At 54.0% G+C, this 11,767-nt stretch overlaps 1 protein-coding gene across 1 annotated transcript; it reads left to right on the top strand.

Moving 5' to 3' along the window:
* Window positions 1-4,412: 4,412 nt before the first annotated feature.
* Window positions 4,413-6,098, top strand: LOC149325774 (uncharacterized). Its single transcript, XM_089564377.1, has one exon. It carries the CDS (start codon window positions 4,413-4,415, stop codon window positions 6,096-6,098), a length of 1,686 nt encoding a protein of 561 aa, XP_089420503.1.
* Window positions 6,099-11,767: the final 5,669 nt, after the last annotated feature.

Genomic DNA, 11,767 nt, shown 5'->3' with positions numbered 1-11,767 from the left:
TCTTTCTCGTACGCCACCGAGCACTCGGCCGGTCGCTCCGCAAAAGTTAGGCAGCCGCACGAATTCGCCGGGACCACTAGACGTTTGACGTGCATGTACGCGGCGCGTCTCGCGAACGAAGACCTCAGCACGATGCCGTCCTCGACGCACGACCCGATTGCCATGGGTAACACGACCGCTTCCGTGGAATACGATGGGGCAGGATCCAGTAGCAGCGCCTTAGTCTCCCCGTTACGTATCCACATGCCTCCGCGAGACATGGCCTGCTTTACCATGCCGAAACCCAGCGTATTGCGCGCAGCGTCGTTGTGTCTCCCAAAGTACCCGGCGCTCGAATCCACGTCGTTGTCGCTCGGTCTGCTCGGGTGGCATAGCGTCCCGCCTCGCTTCGCGTTGTACAGTGTGCCTCCCGACACGGACATTAGCAGAGCGACTCGGGATTCGTAGTGTACCGCGACGTGTCTGAATTGCGTGCAGAATGACTCGAGTGCCCCTTGCGTTACTCTCGCGGTCATGCCGTCTATAGGTTCGTTGTTGAAGCAACACATGACCACGTCCACATCGTCATTGTCGTCGTCGGCGGCTGCATCGCGGGAAGCTGCGTTCCATCGGTCCCACGATCGCAGCGCGGCTCTGCGCACGATTTGGGTCGCGTGGGACACTAGTCTGAACGAAAATTCCGTCTCTGGCAAGAGATGTTTGGTCATTCCAATCTCGGATCCATCCGGCGTAGCGATGGGAGACACGTAGCCGTACTGCGAGGTCTGTACTTGGCGCATGTAGGATTGTTTGGTAGTCTTGTGAAAATTGACTATCACGCGATATTCGTTGATGAGACTAGCTACGGGACTTTCGGACGTAGCGGACAGCACGAAACGGGAGTAGTGCGGCGTCATGACGTTGGCGTTGGCATGCTCTACTCGGATGGTCGTGTCCAGCAGTCCTAGGTGATGGTACGGACTGCTGCTGTTATTGCTGCCGCGCTGAGGCGGTGGTAGAATGAAGCACTGCAGCGTGCGTATATTCTTTCTTAGCTGTTTCTGAACGTGATCCATGAATACGTGCGACGGTTGCTTTACCGTCTTGTACGCGTAAGGATTTGTGTTACTGACTCCTTTGTAGCCCGCGATGCAGCTATCCAATTGCATGCGAACCATCTTACACGCGGCTGCGAGACGAGGGCAGTAGTTAGCCACAAATTGTTCGTCGCGTTCGTCTAATACCGTGCATTCTCTGTGGGGCGAATATGCGGATACCACGGTAATTGGAACTGTGGCTCCGGATAGGTATCCTCTAACTATGTTCACGGGAACGTATTCGGTCGTTGCGTACGACTTGAACACGCAGCATATCGAGCGCTTGGCCCGATCGTCCAGCGGCCTTTTCCCGTCGTACGAACTGGCGCCCCAGAGCCGCGTGGTGGTTTCGTTGCCACTGCCAACATTGCCACTGTTATTGCTGTTATTGTCGCGACATCTCGGCAGATACTTTCGGTATCGGGTCGTGGTAAGCACGTTGTCTCTACTGATGCACGGCACGTCTGGAGATATGCTCTCAAACGCAGTAAAGAATTTCTCTTTGCCCTTCACCATTATGCGTCCCAGTATGCCCATACCCACGTCGTCTCGCACAAACGGCCCCAGGGGAAGGTAGTTGATGCCATGAAACACGTCGACGCAAGTGCCGTACTCGGGGTATTCTACGCGCACGTAAAAGAATCCCATGAAACTCCTAAAGGATCGCATGCATTCGTCTACCGACCACGGTATGTAGACCCAGAACTTGTACGTGCAGTGATCGTCGTTTAAATGTTTCAGCAAACACGAGTGTATCGTTTCAAATAGCCAGCACCTAGTGTCTAGCTCTATCACTAGCGGATAGTCTCGCGCCGGATCCACGTCGGGGTATGCAAACGCCAGCCCGTAGTACGAGCACAGGTCCTTTAGTATCGGTGTAGGCTGCGAAAGCAGCAGCCGTACGTACTCGGGTTCCATGTAGGTACGTGTGGTGTGCGTAACTCAGAAAGACAATACATACATACACACACAGGATGTGAATAGATACATCATTTATTACACCATCTCTCGAATGAAAAGGAACGGTAACTTCTTTGGTCCACAGTTGTTCTCCTTGTCTAAAGAGTTTGCAATAGAGTCCATCACAGAATTTACGCTACCACCCGTATGAGGCATAACGCATGCATTACTTGTCCGTTTGTTGCTGGTGTAGGTAGTAGAGGCTTCAACACGTCTCCTCTTGCAGTGAATCACTTCTTCCGCAGTTGCTCCGGCGAGTAAAGTATTCAACAGCTTCAATTGTGACCCGTCCAGCAACCTCTTGCCACCGTCTTCGGCTAGTGGTGCCGTTGCTTTCGTTGTTGGAACGCCGTCGGAGGAAGAAGCAGGTCCAACGCTTTCGATCGCAGCGGCGGCTGTCTGGTCTGCCAGACGACACGGTGGCGTTGCGTCTATGCCGTCGTCAATTTTGCCGGCGGCACTGTTGTTCGCGAGGTACCCATCCACGAAATAAGGCGTCGACTCCGATACTCGTTCCATTGCTTCCTTTAGCGATATTAGAGTGTCGTCCAAGGAGTTGGTTGTGCGGCGACCACACTCGATGCAATTATAGATGACGGAAGAAGTCGTTCCACGCGTCGATCGCCGCTTCATTGCCGGGTGCCACTGGTGGAGGCGAAATGTCCGCTAGCCGTCGACCGATGTACTCCACGTATCCGCGGCGGTACGTCCTCCACACAAAGTTCTTGACGCAGTCCGGGCAGCGCGGCCCGACCCGGTCTTTGTTCCAGAGCAGGCGAGCAGCAAACTTGAATCTGTTGTAACGCACGGGGCTGCCGACGAAATCCAGCGACGCCGCGAAAGCTGTCCTGCGCTCCTTCTTCACGTTGCAGTAGCGTTTGATCGAATGTAACGCCGACGCTCCAGACGAGGCACTGACGACGTACTTGCAGTCTGACGTCGGCACCACACTGACCCAATATTTGTAACCGTCGGGGGACTCTACTAGCGCCACCGCGTCTTCGACCGTAACCAACTGATTATTTCGGGAACAGTTGATGTACCACGTTCGTCGAACATTCGTGGCAGACAGGCCCAGCAGTTTCTCGATGTGCGCAGCACAGACCTCGATGCGAAACGCGAACGAGTTGATGATGTCTCCGAGCTTTTGTCGAGTGCGAGTCCAATTTGATCTTCTGTATGTCACGTCTAACTGATTGCTGCCGTTGATGCTGCCGCTGCCGCCGCCGTTGCTAGCGATGTGATCGAGTTTCCGCGGTGATTGATGGTGGCGACGAATCTGCTTCAGATGGGAAGCTAGATCGAATGTCGTCGCCGCTGCTGCACCGGCTGCAGGACCGTTGCCGCTGCTGTCGTAGCTGTGCGAGGAGACATGCTACCGCTTCCGAGCGACGCCAGGCATAGACTGAAGCTAGTTCTCACTCGGACGGCAGCCGCGGAGGCACTCGACGTCTCCAGTCATCAGTGTGGAACCCGAACATCTCCCGATAAAGTCCCCCGATAACGAACTCCTCCAGTATGAACTGGCCAGGCTTCCTATAACACTCCATAGATTCTGGGTTATACGATATCTTGACTTTACCCTCGCAGTAGGGCCTATCGTATTTAAGTAGCGGCATTCCCTTCTTCAAGTATCTCTTGCTCCGAGTCAACTCGGGTCGCCCGAACCAGTCCTTGTCAGTTTCGATATACCACTGGTACACTTTATCGTACTTTGGAGAGTCTGCAGTTACGAGTTCGTGGTCAGTGAGTGCAAGTGTTGCAGGCGCCAGTCTGCAGACGCCGGCCTCTTCGTCCCACCACGTGAGAGACGAGTGCGTGCCCGCCGACGGCGGATTTCGAGTAGTCTTGTAGTCTGGGTCTTGCTCGAGCATGCGGTCCATAGGGTGCTTATAATCTTTTACGCCCACATTTGTGCTATTAAAGTAACAGAACTCTCCCCACGTGTATTTACCCACCCTGGCGTTCTGTTCCTTAAGAAACGCTTCTTTCGTTACAGGTACCCCGTCCACTGCGGCCCGACAACTGACTGCGAGACAACCCTCTTTGGTGAACACGTACTTGCCGTACGGACATTTCTTACGACGTATCTCGACTCGATTGTTCTCGTCCGGCATAGTCTCGTCCCAGATACAAGGATACGGAACGGGCTTGTTGAGATCACCGCTCTGCTCCTTCCACGTTACAAATCCCCTGCTGGCGAACGCTGCCCCGACCGGCGACTGGGTCTTGAACTTCTCCCTCATCCGATACTCCGCGTATATCGCAGCATTAATAACATCTTCCTGCGTCGGCTGAAACTCGGGCGGCTTGTGTATCTCGACGTCGGCCGACGCCATTATTTTTTGTGACAGGCGGACGGACAGACGACGAGGTATGTCTGCAACTGTTCCCAAGACAACGACAACGGCAGCAGCAACAACAACTCTTGCCGGCTCTATGAAGCGATTCCTAGTTCCTATGGAAGAAGTGCTGAGAATCAGAGAAGAACGCGCGGCAGCGGCTGCTGCTAAGCAGCAATCTTCTGCTACCTCTAAACAACAGTCGTCTTCGGCAATTGCGTCGAAGCGACGGGCTAAGACGACGTCGACGAAGCGTTGTTTAAAAGGTTCCAATAAAGAGACGACTGCGTCCAACAAGCGCAAACCACCGCGGAAAGTGAAATCGAAGGTAACAGCAAGACCGCAGCAAGGAGGAGCAGCAGAAGAGGATTATGAAGATGAAGAATATTATGAAGAAGAATACGAAGGCGATGAAGATTTAGAAGAAGAACGGAAAATTAATAATAGCAATAAGAAGGAGAAAGGGACAGTTAGACGGACCGTAACGCAGCAGCGGCGCAAGAAAGCTGCGAGTCACCACGACGACGAAATCGTCTACAAAGATGTCATAGCAGCGGCAAACATCCTTCCCAGCTACAGCGGCAGTGAACGCGAAGAGGGAGAAGACGAAGAAGATGACATCGTTGTCATAGACAGCGGCGATGACGGGAAATCTTCTTCTTCTAGACCGATTACCGCCGCGCTCAGAAAGAAGAAAGAGAAAGCGGACCGCAGCGCTGCGGACGACATAATCGCGGAGATGGAGTACTTTACCGACGTGGGACATAGACCTCGCGGGGGTGTCTATTCGTACGTGTGTTGTCCTCAGCAGTTGAATCCCACGTATGAGAAACATTTTACCACTCACGACGGCGGAAAGACTTCTTCGTCCAGAAAGAAGAAGCGCCATGAAAGGAAAGATTACAGCGCGGTGGCGGCGCTTGCCTCGGTCGGAGACGCCACCGTGGGTGTTAAGCAAACGTCGGCAGTGTTTGCGGACGCAATGTTGGAGAAACTGCAACTGTTGTCGCTACACGAACCGTCTCTGCCATTTCCTCGAGCCAAGATTTGTGTAGTGTACGTGAACGTGTTCGAGGGCTGGGACTATAGCGAGTGCAGTCGTTTCAGTGAGTACGTCATGGACGGGTTTGACGACAAGACAACCACGGACGAGGAGCGAGAAGATGTACGCGAGGCTGCGCGCGAGGCGCTGTGCAAGCCGGTCAAGTCTGCTCCCGCACTGGCGAAGATCACTTACAGCAATGTGTTTGCCGCGCTGGCGAACATTGCCGGCATAGATGACCCTCGGATGTTCTTGGAAACGATCCCGGGCGTTCAGGAACTGTACGACGTGCCACTGCGCTACCGCTCTCTGTTTGAGCGCACGATAGAACCCGACGCCAAGTGCCTCACCCTGTGTTACAATTGGAAGAAAGAGGAGATCTCTCCTTGCGCGCTAGTGAACATGGCGTTGAACAAGTGCAGCGAACGCGCCTTCGGAACGCCCAGTCCCCCTCGCGCAGCCAACTACTCCGCCGACGGCGTGTCGTCCCCGATGTTTATGGACCCCATAGCGTTGCTGGGTCATGTAGAGTATATAAAGAAACACTTCATCGCTTCGGAACTCGTGAGAAGAAGGACCACCGCCGCTCCGACTATGACCAAGGTTCATCGCATTGCAATGATCCAGGCGAAAGAGCACGTCGAGCGCATAGCCACAAATACGGACGGTCTAGATTAAAGGTTTGGGAGGGTTTCAATAAAGAAAAGATACCTTTATTCATCTTCACTCTTGCGAGTCTTGTGAGTCTCTCTCTTTTTTTCACTCACCACGAACCGCGACCGCCTCTCGGTGGTTGCGACGCGGCGAGCGAAATGTCTGCGTCTGCCGAAAGTATTCTGCGTACCGCGCTGTCGTTGGGGTTCAGATGGCCAATGTTGACTAAAATTGCCATGAAGTATCTCGCTGCACGCGTGTTGACTGGAGTGTCGGGTAGCGAGCGTAAATGTTGCATGGTCTGTCCGATTAGAGCGCTAGGAGTGGAGCTGGAGCGAATAATATCGTGAATGGCCAACTCGGTCTCGTTGGTGCTGCTCTTGGACACGCCGAACGCCGTCGAGGCGAGCGATCCTCCGCCTATGCGTTCGCTCTCGCGTATGCAAGCGCGCACGATCGCGGCGACAGAATCGGCCACGTTGGGAGCGAGCGTCGTTCCACCGGCGGTCGCGGCCGTCGTGTTCAGGCAGTTGGGGTCGGTCGAGCCGGGTTCGCAGGTGCGCGTGTACACCCCGTTCGACACGTATCTGGTCACTGTGTTGCCGGTGGCCATCTGCCGAGCGACCATGTTGATGGGACTGAGCGTCGAGTCCAAACCGATGACAACGCCGGCGGGAGGTTTGACGCGACTGCACGTCTCGAAGTCGTTGACGCCGATCGATCGGCCGCGAGTCGGGAGGACATACTTGGACGGCACTCCTCTGAACAGGGGATGAGTCTGTAAATATCCGGGCAAGTCCATAGTAGTGTCTGCGAAACACGAGTCTACCGCGGCAGACAGGCGGGATCCCGACGCGTCTACGTTACAGATTCCGTTCTCTATCATGCGCTGGTAGTACGCGCGGTCGGGAAGTGCGGTGCCGAGATCTCCCGCCTCCAGACGAGCGCGCTTATTTTGAGCGATGGTGCGCTTTTCGCGATCCGTGAGGCCGCGATTGATGAAACGCAGCTCGCCTGTTATGGGATTGTATATAACATTGTTGGGAGCAAATTCTGCGGGTATCTCGTGAGAGTTTACTAGTTGATACGAGACCAAAGGGGACACGCCGGTATTGAAAGTCGCTAAGTATGCAGAGTGCCGCTGATTGGGACTGGATCTCGCCGCGCGCAACGCCTTGTTAAGGTACTGCGTGAATTGCACGGGGTGTGCGGTGTCGGGCGAGAACCTTCGAACCGGCCCGCCTCCAGTCCCTTTCGGCGATTCCACGACGGGAGAGCAGTTTACGGGAATGTGCGTGTTCAGTACGGTCATGCGGAGCACGTCCGCGACCATTTGAACGTTGGAAGGGAACCTGTACTTGTGGTAGTTGTTGTCTATCGACGCCATTTTGCACAGTACTTAACAACTTCTTTCTTTTTTTCACAACCTTAATTTTTAGCGTCCTCATGTTTAGTGTCTGCGGCCGCTGCATTGAATAGGGCCATCGATACCTTCCTGACTAGAGCGTCGGACGCGGTTAGACGGCCGCTCGGAAAGAAGTGGTAGCTCGTCGGCGGCAGTTCGTCCTCTGACTGTGCATTATGACGACGGCTGCGTAATTTGAGCGTGTGCTTCGTGCGCAGATTGTAGTACCACGAATGCATGGGTGGCGCGTCGCAGTTCTGGAACGAGAATCTGGGCGTAGTTTCGTGCGTTATATCGAAATCATTGAGCATTGAACAAGTGTACAGAAAGTCTGTGGCCATGTTTTCCAACACGGTGAGCATTCTGTTTGCCATGGCGACGTATATTCCGCCGTCGTTTGAGACGTCCTGCTCGCGCCGCGGCTTGTCGCTGAGCCACTCGAACATTTCTGAGGCAGACGGAGCCTTGTCTGCGTACGAGGAGGCGTCTGCATACGTAGAATACACTATCGGAGCCACGCGCAATACCTCGCGCAACGCGTCGAGCGGATCCTTCCATTCGCGAAGCACCAGCATGCGCGGCACGACGTCTACGACCGCCAGCTCTTTGGCACTCGCTGCCGAAAGCATCTTGGAATTTTTGCCAGCGCTGACAAACAGTGCGTAGCGCATGCTCTCCGCGTGCTCTAGAGACAGTAACGTTTCGAGAATATTGAGCGACATGAACGAAATGGCGGAGTTGTCGAACATTACTTCGGCTACAGTGCGGCTCGTTTCGTTGGGCTCGTACACGATGACTTTGAGTCCCTCGCCGGGCACCCACGTCGCTTGCACGTCGTCGACGATTGGTGGCACGGTAGGCGAAGCGTGGGACAGCGTGGAGAAAGTTGAATTTGCTAGCAATTCTATGGTGTACTCGTCTCCTTCAATATTTCGCGCGAGCGCGGCAATGCTCGCAGCCAAACTGGGCAGCACAAACGTGTGCGCCGCGCCTCCGAGTGCGGGCACAGCCGTAGGTCTGTGCGCGTAATACAGATAGCGCTCCCCATTATTATTGTCTTCCGCGATCAGAAAGTGAGTCCTCATAAATTCTTGCACCGCTCGAGTTAGCCATTGCACAAACGCGAGATGAGCGCCTTCACATTCGCCGTCGAACTCCGGGAATAGCCACGTTCCGATCACCCCCGTCGCTCGTTCGAACCGTTCGAATCCAGCGATCCGACCACCTCCGTCCCGTTTCAATTTGAAGTAAGGAACGTTGTCTTCTCCGAACGTATTGAAGAATGCATACACGCGCAACGCGGTCCATATTGGCGTCATATGCACCCAATCCGCCATCTGTTCTCCCGATTCATTCTGTACATTATTGACATTTACCATACTACTAGACAACAACAACAATGTGCAGTTACAGAAGCACTTGGGAGAGATGTGACGCCGCGCATATGTGCGCTACAACGTTAATTACCGTTTATTGTAAATCCCAAACACGTTTACGCGGTCGTGGATGAGGTCGCACATAGTCATGCCAGTTTGAGCATAGAGCCACGCCTTGAGCACGACTAACATGGTGTCCATCGAGGGATCGCTGGTGTACGATTGCACTATGGCAGTCACGAGCGCTACCTCAGCACATCTGTGTCGGCGCAACGACGGCGCGTTCGCGGCGTAAGTCAGGAAGTCTTTAATCGCAAGCATCCCGACTGGCGCGCGCTTGCCGCTGGTGGGATTGACATGAGAGTAGTGAGCGTTACTGTTGCCGTCGCTGGACGGCATGGCAGCTCGTTGCAAGTTGGACATGGATAGAGCGATGATGCTGGTCTTACCAATATACGTCTTGCAGAACTCCGGACTGAGTCTGCTGCTGTATATCGACCAGAACAGAAGGAAACATGCCCACCAGTCGTTGGGAACACCTTCCTGTTGAGACAACGTTGCGGTAGTTGCGGAAACATTAGTAGTACAAGTCGTCTGTGTGTTCAACATGTACCTAGTCTGTTCGTGGAGGTTGACTATCGAGCGGGCGACGTGCGCGCGTTTCACTTGGTGATACTCGAACACTGACTTCTCGATCACCTCGGTCGCCTCGTGTGCTACGGTAATGTAAGGGGATGGGTGAACTGTGGGGTCGAAATTATTGTCCTCATTCATATCCACGTAAGACTTTGTCTTCTTCCACGATGCCGAAATTGTTCTGATTATGTCGTACGCACTGCGAACCGTACGCAGCCGCTGTTTGTCACCGTCGTTCGGTGCTATGCAGGCAGAAAACAGCACGTCCTCCAAGTCAGCTGCAGACAGAATGGGAACCGAATGAAGGCAAAGAGTCGCGTAATATGCGTCCGAGAATTGCTGCGTGCGAGCAGCGAGTCCGAACGTGTCGTGTCGCGCCTGCCCGTCCAACGACCGAGCGTTCAGTCTAATGGATTCGTGTAACGCGTTAATCATGCTCATGTGAATGTATTGAGGAGAAGAAGAAGAAGATGATGATGATGATGAAGACAGAAATGCGCCGTTAACGATGCGCTCGGTAAAGTCGCGAGGGCGCATCGGCTTCGGGTGGGAATTCTCAATGGCTTCTAATTCCGCTCTCTTCAGAAGGGGAGTCATGTATCGGATCACGTAGTTCCTGGCGTGCAGGCCACACACGCACACCGTAAACAGCCGACCGACCCAGTAAATGAGCGACAGTTCGTCTGCCTCGCCGCGCCACTGTCCGGCGTTGGCTCGGAGCAAGTAGATGAGGCGCACAATCTCCCACAAGACCGGTCCCAGGGCGATGGATGCGCTAGTGTTTGTGAGACGCACCGCTTCTTGCGTGATGAGGTCTTTGTATGCGATCTTTACTCCGGGATGCATCATGATTTCGTTCGGCACAAACGTGGATGCTGGCGGCGGCAGGAATCTGTCTGTTCGCTCTGCAAAGCTTCTTAACACTCGTGTAACTTCGGCTTTCGCTCCGACGACACTGTCTTTCGGAAACCACGCATCCACAAAGTCCAAATACACTTGGCGAATGTTTTCGGTGAGCTCAACGAGCGTACTCTTGTTGGGCGATCGCTCTGAAACGATATAGTGCGAGACAATTTGCTCGCACCAATATCCGCTCATGGCTGTAATCGCATCAATCAAGTCCTTCTCTTGCGTTCGCGACGCGTCTAACGACAACGACGATGGTTGTCGCAATCTCCATGCAGAGCGACCTGCTATCTTGAAGGACGTAAACATGTACCCGTACGATAGGGGACTCTCGCACCATTTCACGGAGCCGTCAACAGCCTCCGGGGCTTCCATTGTGTTTCTCTTGGCAAGGAACTACGCGTGAGCGAGCGAGCGAACGAGCGATAAGACGGATGGGTGACCTTGAGCTTTGACTGCTCGCGCGCGGAGGCAGCGGCAGCAGCGGCACTAGTGTATATATACAGCAGCGCACTTGAGTGAATGCAGCACACACACTTGCGAGTAGTGAGTGAAGATGTCTGTTTGGGGCGGCTGGCCTAGGCGCGGTGTAGTTTACGACTGTAAAATTAGAGATGCCACTACTAAAGTTAAATATAACACCACGCAAGTTACTTGCGGATTACCTGCGACTCCGTGGAAGATAGCCGGACATTTGCAAACTGAAGTTAGTAACTTTCAGAATGTTTATAGTCGCGTCCATCACCATCCAATGCCGAACCACTACATCGGCATGACTTTAATGGAGTTGGCTCAGCACTACACCTTCGCGCCTTCGTCCCACCCGGTGGATTGCCGTTCCTCCGACGCATGGCCGTCGGCCTGACTCTGCTGCTGTCCCGGATCAACGCGACGCGCATCTCCAAAGACACCACGTTGCTGCTGCCGGCCACGTCTATACCCAGGTGCGACGCGGATTTGTCAGTCGTCCAAAGCAAGGAGTTCATGGACGTTGTGCTGGAGAAGAGACCCGTTCACAACATGGACTCGGAATGGATCAGCAGCCGTGCCGTACACATTGCCGTGCAAGAAGTCACCGTGCAACATAAGAGTGGATCCGGTAGGAAACGGCGCAGGAGCAGCGTCGATAGCAATAGTAGCGACAGTAGTAGCACCAGTAGCAGCAGCAGTAGCAGCAGCAGTAGCAGCAGTGGTAATAGCAGCGATACTATCGTCGATGGCGAAAATAGACAAGATCCTCCGAGTAAGAAGAAGATGAAGAAGACTACAGAACGACTGTCTCTGATAGACATCGTGCTTCGTCAGTGTGCGACGCACGTACTCGAAGTGTATCGATTGGTGTCGGACGCCTTGCCCCCCGACTGCGCGTG

The sequence above is a fragment of the Amblyomma mixtum genome, chromosome 10 (genome assembly GCF_055824585.1).
Source record: "Amblyomma mixtum isolate Tamu chromosome 10, ASM5582458v1, whole genome shotgun sequence".
Lineage (NCBI taxonomy): Eukaryota > Metazoa > Arthropoda > Arachnida > Ixodida > Ixodidae > Amblyomma > Amblyomma mixtum.
This window is presented reverse-complemented; position numbering and strand designations above follow the sequence as displayed.